Source organism: Natrix helvetica, assembly GCF_964273705.1.
Source record: "Natrix helvetica genome assembly, chromosome: 5".
Lineage (NCBI taxonomy): Eukaryota > Metazoa > Chordata > Lepidosauria > Squamata > Natricidae > Natrix > Natrix helvetica.
Window position 1 is genome coordinate 118,816,690 of NC_138551.1, and position 25,155 is coordinate 118,841,844.

At 46.3% G+C, this 25,155-nt stretch overlaps 1 protein-coding gene across 1 annotated transcript in view; it reads right to left on the bottom strand.

Moving 5' to 3' along the window:
• The window catches only part of LOC309392694 (vomeronasal type-2 receptor 26-like), a gene marked incomplete at both ends in the record, with an annotated part of 59,236 nt that extends 34,323 nt beyond the window's left edge, over positions 1 to 24,913 (bottom strand). The window contains 2 exons of the mRNA XM_081954123.1: positions 17,253 to 17,379; positions 24,830 to 24,913. Coding sequence (XP_081810249.1) covers positions 17,253 to 17,379; positions 24,830 to 24,913 — 211 coding nt within the window. The remainder of the gene's footprint in view (positions 1 to 17,252; positions 17,380 to 24,829) is intronic.
• Between the last annotated feature and the right edge of the window lie 242 nt (positions 24,914 to 25,155).

Genomic DNA, 25,155 nt, shown 5'->3' on the forward strand with positions numbered 1-25,155 from the left:
ACTGACATATTTTGTAATTATTTCAAGACAATTTTTGTCAATATTAGATTATTAATTGATTATACAAATTTATATGACTCTCCCTAAAATATGTTTGTTCTTCTGCCCTGTCTTCTTCTTCTACCCACTCTCAAATTTACTTAAGAGAAATGTGGCTTATATTTTAGCCACAATATCTGAGAGACTAACTGTAATGGCCAATAGAGGGTCCTACAACAAGGGATATTTTTTTTGAATAGTGGAATAACTGGTAGAAAATCTTCTCCTGGAACATTATTGCTCATCAGGCCTTTTATGATGAATTTGAACATTAATAGAATAAAAATAGTTAAGATGCTTGCTAATATGGAGAAAAACACCTCCTGAATTCTGGAGAGAAGATATTGGACCTATTGCTCATCCCCTACCCTCCACCCTTCACTTTACCAGTTAGAGAAAACCACAGACAAACCTGTGCGACTTTGTAAAGGGCTGCTAATGTTGACGCCTGGATGGAGATTTCCCTTTTAGCTCCATCATGAAGAGCCAGAAGGTTCTCCTTCCTTCCACAGCCGTAGTTGGGGACATTGGCTTCTCCAGTGGAAAGCAAGTCCAGCAGGACATCTGAAGTGCGTAAAGTGTTCAGATTGTTGTCATGGATGTTGTAGCCCAGTGTGAGGTTGTGCAGGAGTTGGGGATTCTTGTGGATTTCTTGAATGTTGAAAATGAAGTGTAAGGTTTTTGAAACTCCGTAAGAAAGCTTACTGTAAAGAAATGTCCATCATTATCATCAAGAGCAACAAAATATTTTTTTTTAAAAAAATGCAAACCTCTTTCTGATCAATTATAAAAGTATTGAAATGGGCTGGGCTGATGCAATTACAACTGTTTCTATCACTACTTTAAACAAAATTCGGAATTCAAGTGATGAACTCAAGATTGAACTGGGAAAGGAAAATCATCAGGAATTATTTCAGCTTTTTTTTCAACCCCAACTTTGGATCTGAGTCTCTTCCACAAAATCAGGCAAAAGAGGGAACTCATGGAAATTAAATCATTCAGGAAATTAAACAGGCCCTGCACTATGAAAGTAAGTGAAATAAAAAGAAAAGAAGGAGAGAGTTAGAACTGCAAATGGAAGGGATGCAACTCCATCACCCTGAATGACTTACAAATCAGACTGAATAGAAGGAGCACTGTTGAAAACCAATGTTGCATCTGATATTATTCTTTCAGTTATGATCATACTGACGATATGGTCTCCTGGCTTGTAATAGGTCCATGTATTCTGTCCATCCTGGTGATCCAAATTGATCGCACACTTCTTTCTCAGCTTCCCAGAGACTGGATGAGACATGAGCAGCATCAAAAGCAGGAGCAAGACGCCCATAATTCATGGGCTGAATCAATCCCCTGACCGCTTCTAACCACGAACAAGAGTTGGAAGAATTTAGACCATTCTCAGAAGGTGGAAATGCCAGTGTCTTTTCTGATTCAGACAGAGACAATCAGAGCGTCACCTGGAAAGAAGAGAAAGGTGCATTCAAGAGTACAGACCTTGCCTCTCCTAAAACTTCTTCCCACATAGCTTGACCTAAGGATTTTATCCTTTTCTGATGCAAAATCCCTTCCATGTTGCTTCAATATGACATTTACATCAAAGGCATAGAAATCTCAAAGGCCCAGAGGGCCATAATTACAGTGAGAAGCAACTTTTCCTCTTGGGAACCTGAACTTCTTCTGGGATCCATGTGCAGAGGAGAGGCTGGAGAAAAACATGTGGGAGAAAAATCACAGATACACCCAGTGGTGGGATTCAAATAATTTAACAACTGGTTCTCTGCCCTAATGATTTCTTCCAACAACCAGTTCACCAAACTGTTCAGAAAGTTAACAACTGGTTCTCCTGAAGTGGTGTGAACTGGCTGAATCCCACTACTGGATACACCTCTTTGGTCACCGTTATTCTGAGGATTGTGACCCTTCCTGTCAGGACACGTCCAGAAAATGACGATGCAGGAAGAAAAAATCAATAACAAAGAGATTGACTTCTGCTGTCCTTCAACATGGCCTCTTGTCTTCAGGGACTGCTGGGGAAGGTCTCCCAGAGCCCAGAGTTGGGTGCCACTCCAGGTGGATGTCCCATAGCTTTAGTGCTGCCTCTCTTCTAATGCCAAGGAAGCAATCAACACTCATAAACCCTCCCTAATGTTAAGAGGAGGCCCTGTTGGTGATTTTTTTTATGTATCAGAACTCCGTATATGAATCCTAAATTGGGGCTGATTTTAACACTGTTTGTGCCTTGTGAAATTTCATTTCCTATCTTTTCTAGCAATGTCAATTTCTGGATGAGAGCCGACTAAGAGGCTGGTAGCTGAAAGCCTCTGGACTGTATCATTGGGGAGAAAGTTATAGAGTGGATAGAAATGTTTATTTTTTTTCCCCTTAATGCTTTCCGTGTTGTCATTCCGTGTTCATGTAAGACACTGAGATCCTTTATATTTTGAAGTCTCTTCATTTATTAACTGAATCTTGGGTTGGGAGGTTTGCAGGTAAGCTTGTAGAGGTGCCCACATCATTATGGATGGAGCAACTTTATTTCTTGCCATGCCCACCTAGAAGATGGTTTGGGGGGCACCTGGTCTCCCTTTCTCTGGTGGTGTGGAGGCACTTGGGGGGTGGGATCTTTTTGACATTCCCAACTCTGATGCTTTTCCACACCAAAAACCATCCAAGTGCTTTGAAGACTTAATTGGGAGCCTCTCTGTTCCTGTTTTACTTTGATCCCTTGTGGTCAGACTAGTGTTACAGGTGTTATGTCTACCTTATAAGCAGCTCTAGCATTCATCTCTATTGCACCTGTTTCCTATATCACATTGCCACTCTAGGATTCTCCTTTATGGTTCCTGTGATGCATTTCCTGTTCTTGTTGTATGACTCTCTAACAAAATGGCTTCTGCTCAGTGATGGCTTGTGTTGCCTTTACTTTCTCTGCATGAAACGTGGTGTCAGAAGAAGCGGGATCTGAACCTGTGCTGCCTCTCCACATGTGACACATGCCAGTCTGGCACTTGTGGTCCCGGCCTGGAAGCCGAGCACTTGAAGCGGGAAAACCCACATCATGGCAGCCGCTAACAGCCTCCCCTGCCTGAGGCCATTAGGGGGAGCGGAGGCTGCAGCAGCAACTGGGGGGACTTCAGAGCAGAGTTTGGGGGTCTCTCCCTGGCCAGAGGCTGAAAGGAGAAGCCGGCAGCAGTGCAAGCAGCCACACTGAGGAGGCTGATGGGCAGCAAATGCCTCCATGTTTACAAGCACAATTTTAACACTTAAAGAGGAGCAGAAATGGGATACTAAAGCCATCCTAGATGCCTTAAAAATGCTTAAACCCTCTAAAAATCAAGTCAATCAAGCAGACTAGCTTAATGTCACAAATCAGGGTCTACGTCAGCTCAGGCAGCACACAGACACTGATGCAGCCTTACAGGCACTGAAGATGGTCATTCTGAGTGGGTGGCCGGATGAGAAGGAGGCAGGTCCTGCAATCGTGAGGGAATATTGATCCTTCAGAGAGTCATAGTGAGAAAGTCACTGAGAGCAGAGATGTTATTGTGCATACATTCAAGCCACACTGGGAGTGAGCCATGCTATAGAAAAGCCTGTGACACTCTTTACTGACCTAACATGCAAGGCGAAATCAAAGACTTTGGTAGCAATTGTCCCACTTGCAAAGAATGTGCACATTTGCAACAAAAAGAAACTATGATATCACATGAGACACCGTCACATCCTTGGCAGTTCATCAATATAGATTTTTTCAACCACGTAGGGTAGGAAGTTAGCACCCACCCATCTCCTAGAAAAATGAAATATTTTATGGAATATTAAAAAGGCAGAATATTATATTTGCCTAGATGAAAAAAGGAGAAACATGTTTTAAAGACAAAGCAGCTTCCTGCCCCCCACCCCTTTGTCAATGGGCCATTAAGGCCTGAGCCAGTCTATTCTACATAACAAAGATCTACCTCCCTCAGGCAGAGCCATAATAGGAATCCCAAAGCTCTTTCATTACATCATCACCCAGCAAGGCTCAACCAAACTTGGGACTCAGGAAAGAGTTGCCCCTGCATGGCCCCATGGGAGCCTGACAACCAATTGGAATATATCAGTGACGTGCAGTGAGGTTTATGGCTGGTGAGGCTGGGGACGTCATCAGGAAGGCGGGGAATGGGACCATGTGTGCTGGAGGCTGAGGCTGCCTCAGCCTCCAGCACACATGATCCCATTCCCGCCTTCCTGAGCACGCTCCGCCGGCTCGCGCTCCACGATCCCCAATAGCAGCTGCTTTTCAGTGCTTTTCTGTGCGTCTGGCGTTTAGGACATCCAGCTATCTACCTAAACGCCAGACGCACAGAAAAACACTGAAAAGCACTTCGCCTCCAAGGCACTTCGTCTTGATGACGTTGCCGACGTCGCTGCTGGGCGCGGCTGGACGGAGGTAACCAGAGTGGCGCCGAGGGATCCGGGCGGACGAAAGAGCGAGCGAGCGAGCGAGCGATGGAGGATCAGGCAGCCTGATCCTCGGTCGCTCGTCCGCCGGACTGCCTCGGCGCCACTCTGGCTACCTCCGTCTGTCCACGCATGGCAGCTGCGGCGATGTCATCAAGCTCCTGCCACTTCTGGGCATCTATTGCAGTCGCGAGGAGCGCGCAAAGTACAGCGGGGGCAGGAAGGTTATTGGCGCTTCCGAGAACCCTCCTGCCTCTGCCAGTTGCCCAGCTGGCACCGCTCCGCGTGCGCTCCTCCTCCTCCCTCCTCTTCCTCTTATATATATGAAACTCCCTCATGGATATTATTATTATATATTATTATTTCATGATGAGAGGTGAGGCTCTGCCTCCCCCGCCTTCCCTGACCGCACGTCCCTGGCTCAGATCCAAAAGCCCAGAGAGGGTACAAAACTCAGGCACCCTCAGCCTCTCTTCCCTTTTTCCTTCTTCACCCAACATCATCAGGGCAGGGGATCTTGTCCACCATTAAAAGCCATCTTTCCAAGCAGCCTCCATGTTTCCAGTCTATTTTTCCCCACTTGCAACTGAACCCAGATGGACGTTTCTCCCTACAGCAGGAAAAGAGGGCCTCATATTAGTGGATCTTTATTCAGACTTCTGGGAATGTGAACTTCTCCCTGACTTGTGTGCTGGAACTACCATTAGGACAGGGGGGTCAAACTCAAGGCCTACAGAACGAAACCAGACTTAGATCTTGTCCAGGGGGAGGGGGGTCTGGAAATAGCAAAGGATCAGTGAAAACGGAGCTTGGTGGGGAGGGGGTATGTGGCCCCACATGCCCCGTTTTCTCTGGCAGAGGTCAGAGACTTAACCTGTAGAGGATGTGTTGGTGCTGGTTCTCATCTGAAATTTCACAATGTTGTTTGGTTAATCTGAAAAGGGGAAGATGTTACAGGTGTTATGTCTACCTTCCATGCAGCTCTATCATTCCTCTCTATTGCAGTTGTTTCCTGTATCACATTCATCTCTATTGTTCCTGTGATGCATTTCCGGTTGTTCTTGTAGTTTTCCCTCTCCAATCAGGCGGCTTCTGCACAGGGATGGCTTGCAGTGTGTTTACTTACTCCACGTGAAACAGAGCGGGAAGGTCCAGGGCAGAAACCAAGCTGGAAAACCCTGCAAGGAGAAGCTCAAAAGCCTCTTAACAATCAGTAGAAAAACCAAAGTCTCCTTCACCAGGGAAGAAAGTTTAGGATGGGAAAGCCGGTTTCAGGGCTGAATCAACGTCAACCAGTGTTTCTCAACGCTGGAGACTTTCAGATGGGTGGACTTCAACTCCCAGAATTCCCCAGACAGCTAAACTTAAGAAACATGGGAGTAAATGAAAGTTGACTGCACAGTACACAATTTCCGTTGCACTCTAAATGTTTTGAGGGTCGTTCAGAGGGGTTTAAAAAGCTGCCTCAAACCTCTGCTTATGCCCCCATTTTGCTCCTTAAACTTCATTCCATGCAAGAAAAGTCCCCATTTCTGAACCTTCCCTCTCTAGAGGTAGTTCTTTCTCAATCCGAAGGGATTGAGAAAGAACATTGATGGGTTTCTTGCACACACACACATACACACTCTCTTTGGTAGTGCTGACTTCTATGTAGAGCAGTATTTCTCCATCTTGGCATCTTTAAGATGGGTGAACTTCAACTCCCAGAATTCCACAGCCAGCACAGATTAAGGACTGGGGAATTCTGGGAGTTGAAGTCCAGCCATCTTGAAGTTGCCAAGGTTGAGGTGCCCTGAGCCAGGGGGTGAACTGAGGTGAGTTAATGGTGCTTAAAACAAACGACCTAACATGGAGTCATTTTCTGAGCCCAGTGCACATGATGGGGCCACAATGCAAAAAGTGGGCTTCCTTTGTGTGAGCGTATGCACAATCTAATCATAATAATAAAGGTAAAGCAGAATATTTTACTCTTCTGGGATTATTTTTTTAGGAATGTAATTTAAGCTATTTAATTTAATATGTTTCAAGGAACCTAAATTGGGGTTGGGGTGATATGTACAAAGCTTTCTCCAGAAGAAAGATTTCCTGTGTCTATTTCCTGTTTCTAAAACATATCTCAGTGTATTGAGAAGCCATAATTGGCCTTTTACTGATTTAATAAGAGCGATGGGCAAAGTGGAGCTAAGAGACAATGAAATAGGAAGCCGTCTTTTGATTCAAGCATTCAGACGGTTGCAGGTTTCCACAAGCTGCAAAAAGGGAGAAGCAGTTTCTGCTTTTGGGCTCATCTTTCATGATTGCCCTGGAGACGCTTTGATGGGAAGGGATCCAGGCAGCCCTGATCTTCAGTGGGGAGGGGAGTCCAAAGTCTGAAATTACTCTTAGACACTTTTTGCCTGAAGCCAAGTTCTCCAGCAGGAAAAGTTTCCATTCGGAGTCAGTGGGAGGAGAAGCTGCTCCTGACTCCCTGGGTCTCTGCCCAGAGTCTCCCCTGGAGGATTTGGCCAAAGAGCAGAGCAGAAACTTTTATCATAATTCTCCAATTAGTTTTTGCACTCAAAGTTTGTTGGCTGTTTCTCTGGAGGGAAATGAAAGGGAAATAATCCCCACGTGGCTTATAATGATAGAGGCAGAGATAGAATTAAATCCGTCATCTAAAATTAAGAAGTTTGGGATCTCCAACCTTGAAATTGGCCCTGGAGGGAATACACAGCACCTACGGCTGAAGGAAAAGACATCTGATATTTGTTGGCATAGTAGTTAAAGAGAAAATCCCAGGGGTCAGTTAATGCCTGAGCATGTCACAGATCTGAAATAGCTCTCTGTTATTTCAGGGAGCAGAATAAATTTACTTTACTTTGAAAGTTAATGCTCAGGGGCATTGCCACAAAACAGCTGATGCAATAGTGTGGCCATTCTCCAAGAACACAACGAGGCTCAGTTGAAACTAGTCACAGAACTTTGTGTAGTTAAACAAAAACCACGCATACACAGAGGGAGGGAGAGTGTTCTGTGTCTTTGGAAGGAAGTTCTTGTTTACAGGCTCATTTTTAGCTCTGCAGAGGAACTGTAGCAGGTGTCACACCTTTCCCCTATAATTTTGGAAGCCCTGGGGATTTCTTCCTCCCTCTTTTCTTTCCAAGAAGTTTTCTGTCACCTTGGAAACAGCCTGGTGAATGAGAAATACAATGCAAAGTTATCTTGCTGCCCTCAATAATAACTGGTTTGGCCTGAGATGTGTCTCTGCATACTGTAGCCTTCCTATTCTCTTGCTTCTTTCCCACTTGAGAGGTTTATTTCAAAATGTGACAAATCAGCCCAGTGAGATTCATTCGAGTCCATTTCCAGACAGACACTTAAAAAGTCCTTATTTTAATCCATCTTGACTCAGGCAGCCTCATGAACACACCCAAAATTGGTTTGTCTATTTATCCACACCCAAACACCTTTTATTTGAAAGATTATCTTTTTAATAGTTGAACATCTAGTATCTAAGTTAAGAAAATCCATTTTTTTGTTTATTACATTTAGATTCTGCCAGATTCCAGAATGACTCTAGATGACAATATAACACACAAAATCCAAATGCAATTCCAATTAGAAGAGGAAGAATAAAAGAAGAAGCTAAAAAGAAGAAGTAGATGGTGAATCCATTAACAGTGAATATGTTAAATGTTGCATGATTCACTGGATTGGTTATAATTTTGGTCATAATATTGGAGCAATGGGAAAAGATGTGTTCTACATTAAAATTTAGGCTGAACTGCAACCTAAAAGAGAACTTTTATAAAATGATTACTTGTTGGTATTTGACACCAGACAAATTGTCAAAGGTGTATAAGATGGTTTTTAATAAGCAATTCTGTTGACCAGTCTCTGAATTCACGTTTGGACTGAATCAGAATAACAAAACAACAGAGTTGGAAGGGACCTTGGAGGTCCTCAAGACCAACCTGCTTCTCAAGATGGAAATTTCAGGCAAATGCTTGTCCTATCTCTTCTTGGAAATCTCCATCAATGGAGCAGCTTCAACAACTTCTGGGATGCAAATTCTTCCACTGATGAAGAGTTTTTCACCTGTCAGGAAATTTCTCCTGGCTTCTCGGTTGGATCTCACTTCTCCGAGCTTCCATCCCGTTGCTCCTTTTCCCTGTCTTCGGGGGCTCCAGAGGATGAATTGAGCCTCTCTTCTCTGGGCCAAATATTGGAAGGTGTCATCCCATCCCCTGCAGTCCTTTTCTTCCAACTCTGTTAATCTGTTAATGCACCTTCTACTCGTTACACCAAACACACCCAGTCCCTTAATCCAGTGCCCCCTCCCTGCATGCCAGAAACTGGTACTCAAAAACCAGCAAGCCTCACCTGCAGGAGGCAGGCAGCCCACGAACCCCCCTCCCTTCCTCTTCTGGTCCAGGGAAAAACCTCTCTCCACGGAACTAGTCCCTGGGTGGGGGTGCCTTAATCGACCATCCCCTGGTTCAGCCTCCAGATCCCCCCTCTCTTTCTTGCTCTTATCTGCCCACTGAGGGACTGAGGCCGAGGGGTTTTGGGGCTGGGGAAGCTGACAGAGGACCCCCTAAAGCTGCGCTGACCGTCCAATAAAGCCTGTTTGTCAATCCAGAGCCCCACTTTGTTCTTTGGAGGGGGGGAGGAATAGTTGCCAGAGAGTCTTGGAAGGGACGGAGGTTCCATCCGAGGGATCGAGAGACTCAATCAGGGACCTTCGCATCCCACCCTCGGGCAACGTCGCCTCTCCGAAGGGCCTGCAGCCCCCGGCGGACCCAGCGCCTTTCCGCCCCATCCCGGCGCAGCGCAACCTGGAAGGGCGAGAAATCCGGGCGGCTTTCGTTGAGCCCATTTCTGGAGCCCTGAGGGGGCCGATCCACCCTCTCCCCCCCCCCCAGGCGCCGACCGACTCTCCCCTCCGCGTAAAGGTTCTGCGTGGGCTCCAGAACCCTTAGGCAGCCTGCCCGTCCGAGGCGCTTCTCCCTCTGGCAGATCCGGGTGGCTGCGGTCGCTCCGCCCGCCCACCCGCCCTCCGTGGGTCCCCGGGCCCCCTCCTCGCCGGCTCCACCGCAGACTCTGCAATGGGAGCCCCGACCTGGCGCTGGAGGGAAGAGGCGCAGACCGCCCACGCACCCGATCCTGCAGCCGCCTGGGAGGAATCCGCTCTTCTCTCGCCCGCTGCGCTCCTTCTGGCCGGCAGCTGCTCACTGAGAAGCGAATGGAGGGAGGGGGCGAGGGTAGCTGCGCCCAAGGCCAGACGCCCCCTTTCCTCCCCCCTCTGCCTTTGTGGTCGGCGGTTGGGCTGAGTCCCGGGGGCTCCCGAACCTCCCCTCCCCCATGTCCGATCTCGGGGTGGGGTTTATTGGGAAGTTGCAGGTGGGGGGAGAGGTGATTGGGACAACTGGGCCCTTCTTCACTCCCACAACTGTAGGCAGCAACATCTGGAGAAGGAGGGGCTTCCTCTGCCTTGGGGGAGGAATGAAGAGGTGACAGCTGCCCAAATTAAGGGGGGGGGGGGCGAAGTCTGCCTTTTGCTCCAGTTGAGCCGGACCCGCTTCCTCCTCTTCAGACCTTCCGGCTCTGGGGATCTGCAGACGCCCCTTCAGTCCCCGGATCCATTCCTTTTCACCTGCGGCAGGGACCTCGGTCTGGCAGGGGGTAATTAGCAGCTCCTGTGTAAGAGCTGCGTAAGGGAACGTCACAAATACGCTGCGGACACCGGTGGCAGATGAGGAGGGAAAGTCCATGGACAGGAAAGAGGGGAGAGAGGGGGAGGGGGAAGAGGGGGAGGGGGGAAATCACCAAATGCCCAGAAGCCCAGAGAGCTGCAGTGGGTTTCTTCTGAAGAGCGCAGCTTTGGCATTGCTTTCATCTGGGAAGTTTTGAGCAGGTCAGGCTGAGTCTTGTTTGGTTATTTGTAGTTACAAAATCATCCAAAGGCAAGGGAAGTTGACGAGGTTTCTTCCCCTCCCCTTCCTCTTTCAATCCCCCTCCCCTCCCCCTTCTCTTTCAATCCCCCTTTCCCCTCCCCTCCCCTTCCTCTTTCAATCCCCCTCCCCTCGCCCTTCTCTTTCAATCCCCCTTTCCCTTCCCGTTACATCAACTCACACAGACTTCACGCAAATTCCTCATTCTCCAGGATTGCCTGGATGAGGCCCTTGGACAGGAGATTAGAGAGAAACGCCACGTTCTCTTGATTTATTTAGCGGAGAGAGATGGCCACTTAATCTAGACTCACACACACACACACACACACACACACAGAGAGAGAGAGAGAGAGAGAGAGAGATGGATGGTAAGTCACCCCCATACTCCCCTCTGCCTTGCCCAAACATACAGTCATGGCTGTCCCCACACACCTGGGGAACGTCAGAACAAGGCACAGCAGCCCAGTGGTGGGATTCAAACAATTTAACAACCAGTTCTGTGCCCTAATGATGATTTTATGTATAAAAAACCCGATATTAAGTCTTATTTTGGAGGGGATGCCTTACTTTAAAGCAGGAGGTGGAGTCTGTGCGTAATTCAGCACCTGGCGCCCTCGCTTATGTTTCTGTACATTTGACTCATCCCATGAACAGTACAAATCTTATTATCTGTGGTTAAGGATACAGAGAAGAGCAGACTTCACAGTATCAGAATGAGGATGGGATATGCTTTATATGGTTTGTCCTGAGAGCATCAACCAGGCAGGGCATCCGTCTAGTGTTGAAAAATGAATAAAAGTAGTAAAAACAGAAAAAGTCTGGCTCTAAGAGCCTCATTATCATCTGGAGCATTAAAAAAAAAACCTGTAACTGACTTAGTAATGGCCGAATCAGAAACATTCTAGCTGGCAGAACCCAACTTTCCTTCCCAATATAAACGGACCTTTTGTGCAGCACAAGATTCAAAGAGTCTTTCAAAGGAATGTCAAACTGGCCTTGAACTAACACACTCAACGCTCTTTTTCATGGCCAGAAAACTTACATTGAAGAGGAGCTTGTCAAGGGGCATAGAAAGCCCCAGGGAGGCTTCCATCCACAGACACCTCTGGAAAAGCCAGGCATTGGCTCCTCTCTGTCCCTCCAGCCAAAAGGACCTGGGAAGGAATGCATGGGGGTGGGGGGAGATCAGTTTGAGAAACTAACAGGGGCTGCCAGATCCCCCCCCGCCATTGGCTGCATCAACCACAACTGGCAAAGAAGGAAGGAATGAGACTTATCAGGAGAAGAGGGAAATCGTGGATATCGGAGGAGACCTTTATCGCAAGGGTATCGAAGTTCTCCGAAGAAAGGAGCGGAAAACGGAGGAGAAAGTGCCAAACTTTATTCTGGGATCTTCATTCGGGGCTGTTTTGCAAGGAAACGGGGATCTTCCTGAGCCACAGAAAGAAAGAGGGAGATCCCGACACAATCGGGGTTGACGGGTGGGAAATCGGAAGGGGCTGCTTCCTCCATACGTTCTGAGCAGGAGAGACACGTGTTTGAAGGAAGGAAATGGCATTTTTCTTCTGCGGTGCCTTTTCAGAGAGAGCCCAGCGGAGGATTCCCCCGGGAAGGGGTGGGTGGGGGGAAGCTGGGATTAGATCCCTGAGGAGCCTCTCCGCCTCTTCCTGGTTTAGCTGAGAGCTTTCCGTAGCTTCCCTTTGGATTGGGGGCTTTCTGTGACCCCCAAGTCCTCCCTGGCTATGCGGTGCGCCTGCCCTCTTCTCCTCCAGCGCAGAAACCTTCTCCTCCACGGCAGAAACCTTCATCTCTGAAATGAAATCGGTGGTTCTGAATTGTGCAGGGGGGTGGGTGGGAGGAAGTGTTGATCTTTGGAGGTGAAAGGGGCCAGAACCAGTAGCAGCACCAATGGGAATTCTCCCTGCTTGAGCGTCATCGGTCTCTGGGCAGAGTCCTTTGGGGCTTCACCCGAAGGAGGAGATCCAGTTGTGCAGAGAGAGAGGCGGGGAAAGTGGGAGAGGGGATCTTGGCCTGAAGAACCAACTGGGGCTTCTTCTCTGCTTGAAACGCTCTCCTGCACTGGGGAAGTCAAGGGAGACTCTGCCCGGAGACCGATGACGCTGCAGAAGGGAGAGTTCCCATTGGTCCTCCTTCTTTCTGGACCCTCCCAATACCGAAGTTCGAGGAAGCCCCATTGTGGACTCGGCAGCCTTTCTGCGATTCCTTCGCTTTGCGTAGAGTGGGAATCAGCGGGGAATTCCACTGCCTGAGCCCAAGTGGTCCATGGGATCTTGAGACAGGTCATTTTCTCAGGGAGGGGAGGGGAGGGCGGAGCCAGGCCCGGGTAATTCGGCCTGTTCGCTGAACTGCTCCTACAATTCACAACCGGAACTGGCTGAATCCCACTCCTACCTGGTTCCATGTTGGGCCAAGTGATACGTCCCTCCCCCTCCCGCTTGTGGGCAGATCAGAGGCATCTGGGGGGTCAGCGTGGAGTTTAGATTGACCTTGGTCTGATCCATCAAACCTTTTTTATCTGCTTAAAATGGAATTTGCAAAGGGATCCAAGTGGCAACCAGAAGCCATTCTGAAACCCCAGGATGACTCCTGATTCATCCACAATCTCTGTGGTTGGAAAGCAGAAGACTTTCCATGGGTGCCTCTTGCTAGAAACCTGGATTTGTAATTCCCCCCTTTCCTCCCCCTCCTCTTCTTGACCTGGATGAATAGGTGGCATTCAATGGTCATGCCCCAATCCAGAGCTTTTGGTCTAAAAGGATCCCTTCAATCTCCTCCCGGAGAGAGTCTCAAGGGCTTTTTCCTCTGGGAGTCTTCTCCAGCCCTTCATACACAGAAGCCTACTCGGAATAGAAGGAGGGAAAGGCTTTATGGACAAATGAAAGAGTGGGAATTTAAAGGGACAGATTAGATGTTGCTATTTTCATTCTCTGGATGAGGAAGGAAAAAGTGGGGATTTCTAAAAGGTAGATAGGGAAATAATAACAAACCCAAAGTGAAACCTCAGACAGCTGTTCCGGTTGATGCTTTCTGTGAAAGGGGTTTTATCAGGAAATCAAGAAAGGAGGACATAATAGTGATGGAGAGCAGATCAATCCCTGCATTCCAGGTCATTCTGCCATTCCAAGGCTTCTCATGGAGATGATCCAACAACACGGTTAGAGCAGGGCTCCTACAGCTCTCATCTTACCTCTTATGATCTTACTCTCTCTCTCTCACATACACGAACCTTTAGTTTCTGTCAGTAGGAACAAGTGCCTCAATTATTTTTCATAAGGTGTCTGGGTCATTGGTAGTTGCTGAATATTACATTCCTCTGAATGACTTTCCCAGAGTTCTCTTTAGCAAGATTTATTGGGTTGAATAGGGAGATACAAGAAGTACAGCCATTCAATCATTTCTCATTCTGAAACAAGTCGATTTGATTTTCTTTGGCTCCTGCCTACTATCTAAGTGGAAAGAATATCTCCTTTCAAATAAAAGAAACATTAACAATTCTTCCAATATCATAATGGTGTTATATCTCATGTTTTTACATTTATTTACCATCAAATAAAAGCCAAAGGGGCGACTTGGAGCCAATCACCAGGAGACTCCTGAGTTCCAGTCCCACCTTAGTTCTTATTGAATGGGGCTGTGAAAGTTGGAAATATTTTCTCAGATTAATTTGGGATACCAGAATTGGGGATTCCTAGAGTGTGAGATGTCCGAGTGTCCAATATTGTGATGTGTGATGGAAGAAAGTGAAATTGTGCAAAAATGTCTGTTCCATGTTGAGCAAAGCCATAAGTCTCTGCCTTCTTCTGCTTGTTGGAGAACCAGAGACTTCTGTGTGGTCCCTGTGAATCTTAGACTGACCTTCTTCTGATCCATCAGATCTTTTCTTACCTCCTTAAAATGAAATTGCAAAGGGATCCTATTCCCAATTAGGAGCCATTCATAGTCCTAAACACTGATTACCAACTGATCAGCAATCTGTGTGATGGGGAGCAGAAGAGCTTCCATGGGTGCCTCATCCTAGAAACCTCAAAGTCCCCCACCCCCTAATTCAGCCCCTTCTTGGACCTGGATGGATATTATGCAGCATTGAAGGTTTGTGACCTGGTCAATGATGCAGCTGCCTTTAGACAGGATCCCTCCAACCTCCTCCTGGGGAGAGTCTCAAGGTCCCCTTTCTCTGGCCATCTTCTCCAGCCCTTCATTGACAAGACAAGCATGGAAGAAGAGCAGAGAAAATGCTTTAGGTAGAAATTGTAGAGTGGAAAATTAAAGGGTGTGAAAACAGCTGTTTTAATTCTCTGGTTGATCAAAGAAAAAAAATACAGTGGAAATTTTACACATTTTTTTTAATTTACTTTGTTTTTATTATTTTGGTGTGAAGTTTATACCAAAATAAAAACAATCACAAACTGAAATCCCAGACAGCTGTTCTGCTGAACACTTTCTGCAAAGGAGGTTTTATCAGGAAATCAAGAAAGAATTCTATATTCGATTTCCCTCCCCAGCTGACAGCCAGTCAAACATGGCATTTCACATCATTCTGGCATTCTCAGGGAGAGGATCAGCCACCCATGCTGGTTCTTGGTTCCCACAGCTTCCTCCTGCCTCCCCCCTCTCTCTGTCTCTGTCTCTCTCTGTCTCTCTCTCTCTCTCATACACAAACACACACACAAAAATTAATTGTAGGAACAAGTGCCTGAATTATTTTTAAAGGTGTCAAATTCAGTAGCTGTTGCTGTACAGCAAATTCCTCTGAATGACTTTCAGCAAGGTTTATTAAGTTGAAAGGGAAGGGAGCTAAAACAATTCAATAATTTCCTACTTTGAAACATATAAATATTTTCTTTGACTCCTGCATACAATCTAAATGGAAAGAATATCTCCTTTCAAATAAAATAAACTTTAACAATTCTTCCAATATCATAATGGTATTATATCTCATGCTTTTATATTTATTCTGGCTGTGAGATGCTCCTTTGTGTTCAGGTCTGGCCTCAGAAGGATAATGTAGCACTTGGGGATGAAGATGCAGCCCAGCAGACCAGCACTGGAGGCCAGGATGGAGAAGACCTGAACAGCCACCATGTATTTCCCTTTGGTGCTCAGGTAGGTGGGCACAAAAGTCACCCAGACACTGCAGAAGACCAGCATGCTGAAGGTGATCAGCTTGGCTTCATTGAAGGCCCCAGGCAGATTCCTGGCCAGGAAAGCCACCGTGAAGCAGATGGCAGCCAGGAAGCCCATGTAGCTGAGGGTGACGTAGAACATGACAACAGCCCCTTCATTGCATTGCAGGATGATCTCTCCATGCTGGGAGTGGAGGTCAGAGTCAGGGAAGGGGGGAAAAACTCCCAGCCAGATGGAGCAGGTGACAATTTGGACTGCAGAAGAAGAAAGGATGATGGAATTGGCCAAGCTCTTCCCCAACCATCTCTTCACCCGATTTCCTGGTTTTGTGGCCAGGAAAGCCAGCACTACCGTGATGGTTTTGGCCAAGAGAGAAGAAACAGCAACTGAGAAGATGATGCTGAAAACCATTTGTCGGAGAAGGCAGGTGGCTTTCCTTGGTTGACCAATGAAGAGAGAAGGAGACAAGAAGCAAATCAGAAGGGAGACCAGGAGGATGTAGGAGAGGTCCCGATTGTTGGCTTTGACAATGGGAGTTTCTCCGTATTTAATGAAGATGATTAAAACAAGGACTGTAGTTAGGAACAAGAGCAGGGCAAAAGAGACCAGGATGATGCCCAGATGTTCTTCATAAGACAGGAAGGCTATAACTTTGGGGATACATTGGACTCTGGCCTCATTTGGATATTTGTCATCTGGACACTTGGTGCATTTTTCTGCATCTGAGAAACCAAAAATCAATTTTCTTTAATATTTCGTTCCTTTTATTTTTCATTAAAAATAGCATAAGAAGGATGTAATTTTTTTTTAAAGTAGCTAGGTATATGAAGTTGAGGAAAGTCCTAGGGTATTAATTATTTCTGGTGTAATGTGTAATGCAATTCATAGGAAGCTACTACAGTTTAATAATGAATCATATCATCTTTTTATACAAGTATTTAGAGTCGTGCCACATAACAATAAATATACTGGATTTAGAGGATACCTACAGTATCTTGTAACATCTGGAAGCTATATGGAATTCAGGAGAAATTTCCTAACAGTGACAACAATTAACCAGTGGAACATCTGGCCTCCAGAAGTTGTGGGTGCTTCAACATTGGATGTTTTTTAAGAAGAGACTGGACAGTAACTTGTCTGAAATGGTATCAGGTCTCCTGCTTGAGCAGGGGGTAGCACTAGAAGACCTCCAAGGTCCTTTCCAGCTCTACTCTGATTGATTAATTGATCTACATGACTGGCAGAATATTTGTGCAATGAGTTCCCCCCATAACTATCCACAGCACCACATTATGGACCAGTGACACCTTCTCAGTGATCCTCAAGAGGAGGATGCAATTTACAGTGAATTGCAAGATCTTTCAGAAGGTGGACCTAAAACAATTCATCAAGTTTCAAAGAACTCAGATCTTCTTAGAAAGGGGAACTTAGCAGCACATATCCAGACTAGAAAGCAGGAGAGATGTTTCCTCTGCTATTAGTAAAGCTTGCCCAGACTGCCACCCCCTCCTCCCAGCTCCTCCCAGCTCCTCCTTGAAAGACTTTTTGATTTACTTCCTTTTAGATAAGAAATTGTGCATATTAAAAATTTAAAAAGGTGAGCTTGTGTCTTTTAACTTGCACTTTCATGAAAATGTTCTGAATGGATCCAGTTCCACAAAGCCTCCCATTTTCCTCAGTGAGACCCACCTTCCTGAGTGGAGAAGGTCCCCTCTGGACAAGGAACGCAGTCATAGCAGCAAACTGGCTCTCCTTCTCGAGCCCTCTTGACAAATCCAGGATGACAATTTTCTGCACAGTTGGACTGAGGCAGGGACTGAGCAGAAAAATGAAGAATGCCAAAGAAAATGTGTTAATAGACAACATTCATGGAAAATAGAGATAGACACTGACATTAGCCAAACAACCTCTGGTCTTCACGTAAGTAAATATGAAATACCTGACTACTACTAAGAAGATGCAGGAGGTATAACTAACTACTGGCAGATTCTTCATGCAGTTCCTCTCTTTGCTTTTGGCATTTAACATTACAATAAAGTATTTTTCTACTTAATAAAGTCAGCAGAGATAGAATTGAAAAAAGATATACATATGATGATATATTCATATTAAAACTGAGAATAAAATTTATTGTAAAACATTTAGGAAATTTCTATTCCATTAGATTTTTCAATAACAAAATAAAACTGTGATGAAGAAAGAAACCTCTGACCAGTAAGATCTTGAAAGATTTCCATAAAACATAGCAAAGCCCCTCCACTTAGGTCCCGTCTGTTGAAGAACTTCCATTAGATGACAACAACTGGCATGGAAAGCCAACCATCCTGGAGACTCTAGGCTTTGCCCACTTGAAATGGGACCTCAGGCTTTGGAAAACAGAGAAAAAACACCAAAATTTATCTCACCTTATTAAGCAACTTTAGCCCTGAAAGAGCATCTTCTTTGATAGAAAGTCTCTCTTTTTGAAAATATGCCAGAGTCTCTTCCACAACATCCTTCTTGGGGAGAACCAAGAAGCCCGAAATGTACAGATCTGCTTTTATCTCTCCATTTTGGTCCAAGTAGAGTTTCCAGTTAGAAATATTCCAAAATTCATTCTTCTCCAGAAAGGGATGAAACTAGAATGGGAACATCCAGGAATTTGAAAAGCAGAAAACTTTGTTTCTTATCCCACATTGAATCTTTCTTCTACAATTGTCTAATCTCCAAATATGGTTAAATAGGATACAAATACTGCCAGTCTCTTCATAAGTGAATGAAAAAGTTTGAGAAAAATTTGTCAATCATTTAGTGACAAAATATAAAGAAAATGTAATCGACACAATTGGTCAATTATAGGGAACGTTCTAGAGCAAATGGCAAATAAAATGAACAGAGAAATAAAAGATGATCCATAAACTCTTTGAGAACAACAGGTTTCCCAGAAAGCATGGGTTGATCATGAAGAAAGTTGTCAGGCTAATCTTCTCCCTGGTCATCCTGATGGAAAACATCTCTAAATGTGCTAATTCTACTTGATTGTAATACGACATTATTATTATTTTTTTTGCAGATCTGAAAGAACAAATCTCCCACCAGCTCTTTTCTCAGTCTGAAAAGTTAGTGAGGATCCTGAGTTTCTTTCTCTCCAATTATGCAGCTGCAGGATTCTCCCCTCTTATCTGATCCTTCCCTAGGCAGCCTCTCTTCCCCTCATCCCAAAAATCATTCTCACACATCATTACACTTCCTAAATAGATTATGGGAACTCTGGTGATAGAACTGGATTTCACTAAAGGACTCAGAAATAATTTTGTGATAGGATTAGAAACCTGAGGGGTGGATGGTATGATAACTAAGTAGATAAAAACTGTCTTCAAAATGATACTCAAATAATTTTTAACCCTTTTTAATCTTTCTTATGAAACCTAAAAGTGATGGATACAAATTTGCCTTTGGTCAACAATTATTCTATGTTGTCATTAATACGGTAATTAATAGGATCTTAGACTAAGCTAATTTGATGTGATTTAAAGAATATAAAGTCTTTCAACTTAGAAGCCTTATTTGAAACTTCATTTTAAAAGTTTGATAAAATAACAATGGCTTTAAATCAACTTAAAGGAGATAATCAGAAGCAAGCAACAATTGTTGAATAGGATGGATTGGATGGATGGACTAGAATTTAATTTGCTGCTGGCATCCCTGAAGGAGGAGTCTGCTTTGAAGGGAGGCTGCTTGGAGATGGCTGGAGAGGCCATGGACCCTGAAGACTCAAAGTGGACAGAACGGAGGACTGAGGAAATGGATTCTTTCAAAAAGATTGAGGGAGATTGGGGAATGGACTTGTCATATTTAACTGGAAAACAAGTCTTAAGAGCCGTTGTTTTTCCATTTACAGGAGGTCCTATAACTTTGGGGAATGGAAAGCAGTTGTTGGGAAAGATCCTAATTAAAATTTTAAGGAAATGTATTTTTATTATAAGAATGAAACAAAGATGTTTAACCCTGGACAGTTTATGGATGGATCAGAGGTAATGATTGTGTTGGTCTGTGGTAGAAATTTTCTGTGAGTTAAATACAATAGCAGATAACCGACAATTTTGAAGTTTTGAAATTTAACTTTATTGTTGGATTGCCTGTTAACTATGATCTTTATATACAGCAGATAGATGACAAGTCCAGTAGATATATAGTTTATAATTGTGGGCCTATTTTGCAAGTGGGAGAAACTATTATTGCTGTATTGTATTCAATTGGGGAGACAATATGCATGTCTTTCTCTGTTTTTAATGTTTTATCTAGTTTTGTTTTGTCTTTGTAATAGTTTTATTTTCCAAAACTTGTATTTTACCTTTTTGAATAAAATAAAATTTTATAAGAGGAATATCAAGTTTCAAGAAACAATATTTATGATTAGCACAAAGAGAAGGGTTCATAAGTAAAAAGCAGAAGAAAAGTATCTCATTTTTAGCAACTAGGACTTGACTAACAATCGAGCCTCATATAAGAACATGAATGATGGACTGGAAAAAAGATGAGGGATAACAAACTTGATATGTATGTTTGTGAAAATGATCTCAAAATAGAAGTTAACTGGAAACAGAATCTGAGTCAGCCGGGAGATGTCCTTGGAAAGAAGGCAAATGCAGCCATAAGAATCTGAGGAAGTGAACGTTCTGGTTTGGGGAGACCCCAACTCAAGGACCAGGTCCCCTTGCAGGCATCACACGTGGAGGAGAATTTGCACACAATCTACGTGAACTTCAGGGAAGGACAATGAAGCCAAAGAAGAGTTGAAAGGAGCTGCTTTTAGCCTTGAGGAAAGACAACAAGGAGAAGAGCTGAAGATCAAGAGGAGTCTGGGAGCCCCTTTTCCAATTGAAACAATCTCTCGGTTGGGGAAGGGAGGATACAGCCAGTGGTGGGATTCAGACGGTCCGGCCTGGTTTGAATGAACCAATAGTAAAAATTCTGCTTGGCCACGTCTCTCCCCACCACTACTTGCCTCGCACGCCTTGGCTGGGGCCTTAGAGTCACTGCTGCAGCTGCTGTTTGGCTCCCTTGCCTCGACCACGTGGCCACGCAGCCCAGCCTGTTTGCCTGTCTTTGCCGTGGCCTCCTGTTTGTCTTGGTCTGCTCCCGAATGCCCACCTCAGGCTGCTCCTGACCACTCCAGCAGGGGCCATTCTTCACCGTTTCCCTCTTTCCTTTCCTTTCTCTTTTCCTTTATCCTTCCCTTCCCATTCCCTCCGTTTTTTATCCTTTCCTTCTTTTCCATTTCCTTTCCCATCCCTCCCTTCCCCTTCCCCTTCCCCTTTCCCCTTCCTTCCTTCCTTCCTTCCTTCCTTCCTTCCTCCCCTCCCTCCCTCCCTCCCTCCCACCTTCCTTCCTTCGGGTCTGAGGGAGAGTCAGGGGACCCCTTTCCTCCTTGACCCCCTCCCCAACATCTGCTCTGATGGCAATTATGACTAAAAGGCCTTTGGAAGATGGGGCTACCCCCTCCCCCTCCCCATTGCAGAAACTCCTCTTGCTGCGGAATTGGGGTCTTTCAGATCTTCTTCTCTTGCCCCCCCTCCTCCCCCCTGCACAGTCTCAGTTGTTGCTTGGAGGGGGGGGAGATTCCTGGTTTTGCAGGGCTGAGAGGAAAAGGGGAAGGGTGAACAGGCCCTCCAAGGCTGCCCACCTTGTGTTTCTGCAGCCAAATTCTACCCCCAAACAGAGGAACACCCCCCCCCCCCCCCAAATACTGCAGGGAAGGTCAGGCTGGGCCTATAACTGGGCAGCGTGTTGGGGGAGAGGTTGCAGCAGCTCCGCGGTGAACAGAGGGAGGGAGGAAAGTTCGGCCAGGCCCAACGGGGGGTGGTGGATTGACCAGCTCAGCCAACAGATTTCAATTGTCCCTCCTGACTCACCCAAGCCACTCCAATTTTCCCCCTGGCCAGAGGTGCCTCCAGCTAAAAGCCCCTCATTGGACACCCCACGCACATGCCCTCCAACGCGGATTTCAGAATGACGCTTCTCGGAAAGAAGTTCTGGGGAACCCACCCCCTTCCAGGGCCCAGAAAACTCCCAGGCAAAGCAGCGCCGCCTTGCTCTCAGGAGTGGGGGAGAGAATGGATGGGAGGAAAGAAAAACTTGGGGAAGAGGGAGGGAGATCCAGAGGAAATGGGGAGAGGCCCTCGCCTCATTTCCACCTCCTCCCAGGCGGCCCACAAGGGTGAAGAGCTTCTGATTCCTCACTCTCACTCTCTTTTTCTTTCCCCCCTCTCTCTTGCTCTTACTCTCTCTCTCTCTCTCTTTCTCTCTCTCTCTCACTCACACACACACACACGCACACAAACTCACAATCTTATCCCTGCAAGTCCCCCTTCTCTGCCTGCTCCAGAGAGAGAAGCTTGCCTGCGAGGAAGAGGCACCGATCGAAACGCGTCCCAATAAGTTAATCAGCCGGGCTTTCCTGGGATGCGAGCGATGCTGCCAGGTGCTTGGAAAGGACTTCGGCCACCAGCCCACCACTAAAATCAAACAATGAGGCGAGGCGCAGAGCTGGTTGGAAGAGTGTGTGTGTGTGTGTGTGTGTGTGTGTAAAATGGGCGGTTTCATCCAAAGGAGTTTTTGTTTCAGGTGGATCTCCTAGCTTTGGAAGGAGGAAAGGAAGGGGTAATAAGAGAGAGAGGGAGAGAGAGATGAAAGAAAAGGAAAAAGAAAGGAAAATAAAGGAAAGGAGAGAGAGAGAGAAAGAAAGAGGGAGTTATGGAAGGAAGCGAAAGAAAGAGAGGGAAGTGAAGAGAGGGAGGAGGAAGTGAATGAGATATAGTTGGATGGATGGGTCAATAGATACATGGAGGGAGGAAGAGAGGGCAGGAGGGAGGGAAAGAGGGAAAATGAGAGGAAGGACACAAACCATGGCTTCAGAAGACTCAAACAGCAGAACAATGTTTGAAAGGGCTGGAAGGGATCTTGGAGGTCATTTTCTAGTCCAAGCCCTGCTCTAGTAGGGTCAGAAGGGACCTTGAAACCATCTAGTCCACCCCCTGCTCCAGCTGGAGACATTATATCTGTTCTATCTTGCGGAGAACATAGGTGGACAAACGGAGGCGAGCCAGGACTTAACAAAATGCTAACAATTTATTGCTAACAGGTTGCCAACGCGGCAATTCACATTTTGCGCATTTAGCTAACAGGCAACAGCTGAGCTCTGCTTTGACAGCCTTTATATATGCCGGCTGTCAAGCAGGCAGCCAATCAGCGTTTAGCACAGCGCCCCCTAGTGAAACGGACCAGAGGGAAAACTTGTGATACATAACACTCCTTCACACTTAGAGCGCGCATGCGTAGTCTTGCAAATACCCCGGTCTGCGACGGACCCGCCCAGATCTCCGCAGAGTGACTTCTGCTTCGGGGTTAGTGGCCATGGTTCTCAAAGACTCGGGCCTTTCCCTGCCCGACTCTATCACCGCTGGAAGTTCACGGGGAAGATCAGGTAAGTCTCTAGGTTGTTCTACTCTTCCCGATCGAGTTGGCTATAGTTTCTTTCGGGTGAAGACAGGGTGCGGGAGAAAAACGCCACCGGTGCTTCTAGCCTGGACTGCAGACGATGGCTTAAGACTGCTCCGACCCCATAGGGAGACGCGTCACAAGTCAGGATCACCGGGAGGGACTCACTGTACTGGTGCAAAACAGTCTCAGAGGTTAAAAACTTCTTGACATTTTCAAAAGCTGTGGCTTCCTTTTCCCCCCAAAACCATTTAGCTGATCGGTCTAGCAATCGGAGGAGGGGCTCCACCACAGACGCCTTGTGAGGCAGAAAAATATTGTAAAAATTGAGCAGACCCAAAAAGGCTTGAAGCTCGGCTTTGTTTGTCGGGGGGGGGGGGGGGGCTGATTAATCGCCCGCACCTTCTCAGGGGTCGGATGGATCCCTTTTTTATCTACTAAAAATCCCAAAAATTCAACTTGGGGAACTGCAATTTGGCACTTGGTAGTCTTCAGTTTTAAACCAGCACCACGGAAACGCTGAAGTACAGTTCGCAAACGGGCCATAAGGTGTGACAGGGAACGGGCTGATACCAGGACGTCGTCAAAGTAAGGCACGACGCCTGGTATCCCTTGTAGAAGCCTTTCCATCAAGTTTTGAAATAGCCCAGGCGCTACGCTAATCCCAAACTGTAAGCGGTTGCACTTGAACGCGCCCATATGGGTGACTATTGTCTGGGCTTCAGCAGTTGCCTCATCCACAGGCAACTGCTGATACACCTGAGCCAGATCGAGCTTTGCAAATATGGTTCCCTGACCCAGAGAGTGCAGCAAATGCTGCACCACTGGCACAGGGTATGCGCTCTGTTACAATGCGTGGTTAAGCGTGCATTTACAGTCCCCACAGATGCGCACAGACCCATCATGCTTCACTGGTATGACAATGGGAGTTTCCCAACGGGCATGGTCAATAGGTTCTAACACTCCTTGGGCCAATAGCTTGTCCAATTCGGCATCTACTTTGGGTTTTAAAGCAAAAGGCACTCTGCACGGCTTAAGACACCGTGGTGGTACCTGGGGGTCTAAATTGAACAAAATAGGAGTGCCAGTGTATTTCCCTAACCCGTCCCCAAAAACTTCGGGAAATTCCTTAATCAATATGTCAAGGTGTGGAGTGGTCTGAATCTGATCTATGCCGGTTATTGCTAGACCCAGGGCTTCAAACCACTCCAGCCCTAACAAGCTTGGCCTGGGACCCCTGACTACAATAAGAGGGAGCCTCTTATGATACTGCTTAAATGACACCTTACAAGAAAATTTCCCCAGCACAGGAATGGGATTTCCCTGAAAATCCCTTAGCTTCAATGGTCATGGGGTTAATCTTGCTTGGGAGATGTCTGGCACTAGTCTCTTAATTCCTGCCCACGATATGATAGACACTGCTGATCCAGTATCTACCTCCATCTGGCAGGGTTTGCCCTCTAGCTTAACTGTGAGGAAAATTTTTCCTCTCGGGGCATGGATGATCTGATCTACTTCAGACTCATCTCTGTCCTCACTGACTGTAAAACAGGAGTCCTGTTTCCTGGAGCCTGTGCTCCTGCTTAAATTAGAGGGTTTTCTGAACCCCTGGTTGGTGTTGGGAGAGTTCCCTTCTAAGGCGCTGGCACAAGGCGCAGCTGCCCTACAAACTCTTGCCAAATGGCCCCTTTTTCCACAACGGAGGCAGGACGCGTTTTTGAAACGGCAGTCCGCCCTATCATGCTTACCCCCACACCCAGGGCAATTTGTTCGGGATATAGCCTTACCCGGTCACCCCTTAAGTTGCTCACCACGTAGACGATGTACTTCATCATTTCCGATGGCCCCGGTGTCATCGAGGACGTCGTCATGGTGAACCTCAGTGGTCTTGTCTGTGGGCAGAGGCTTTGCGAATTTCTGGATTTCTTCTGTGGATTTATTTGACAGCTCTACAGCCCTGGCTTCGTCAAGGGCTGTTTGTAAGTCGAGTTCAGGTTTGGCCAGCAGGCGGCGCTTTATACGGAGGTCCCTAACACCCCCCACAATCTGATCTGTCAGGACTTCATCTAAGTCTTTAAATCTGCAATGAACAGCTGCGGCTCGTAAAGCAGCC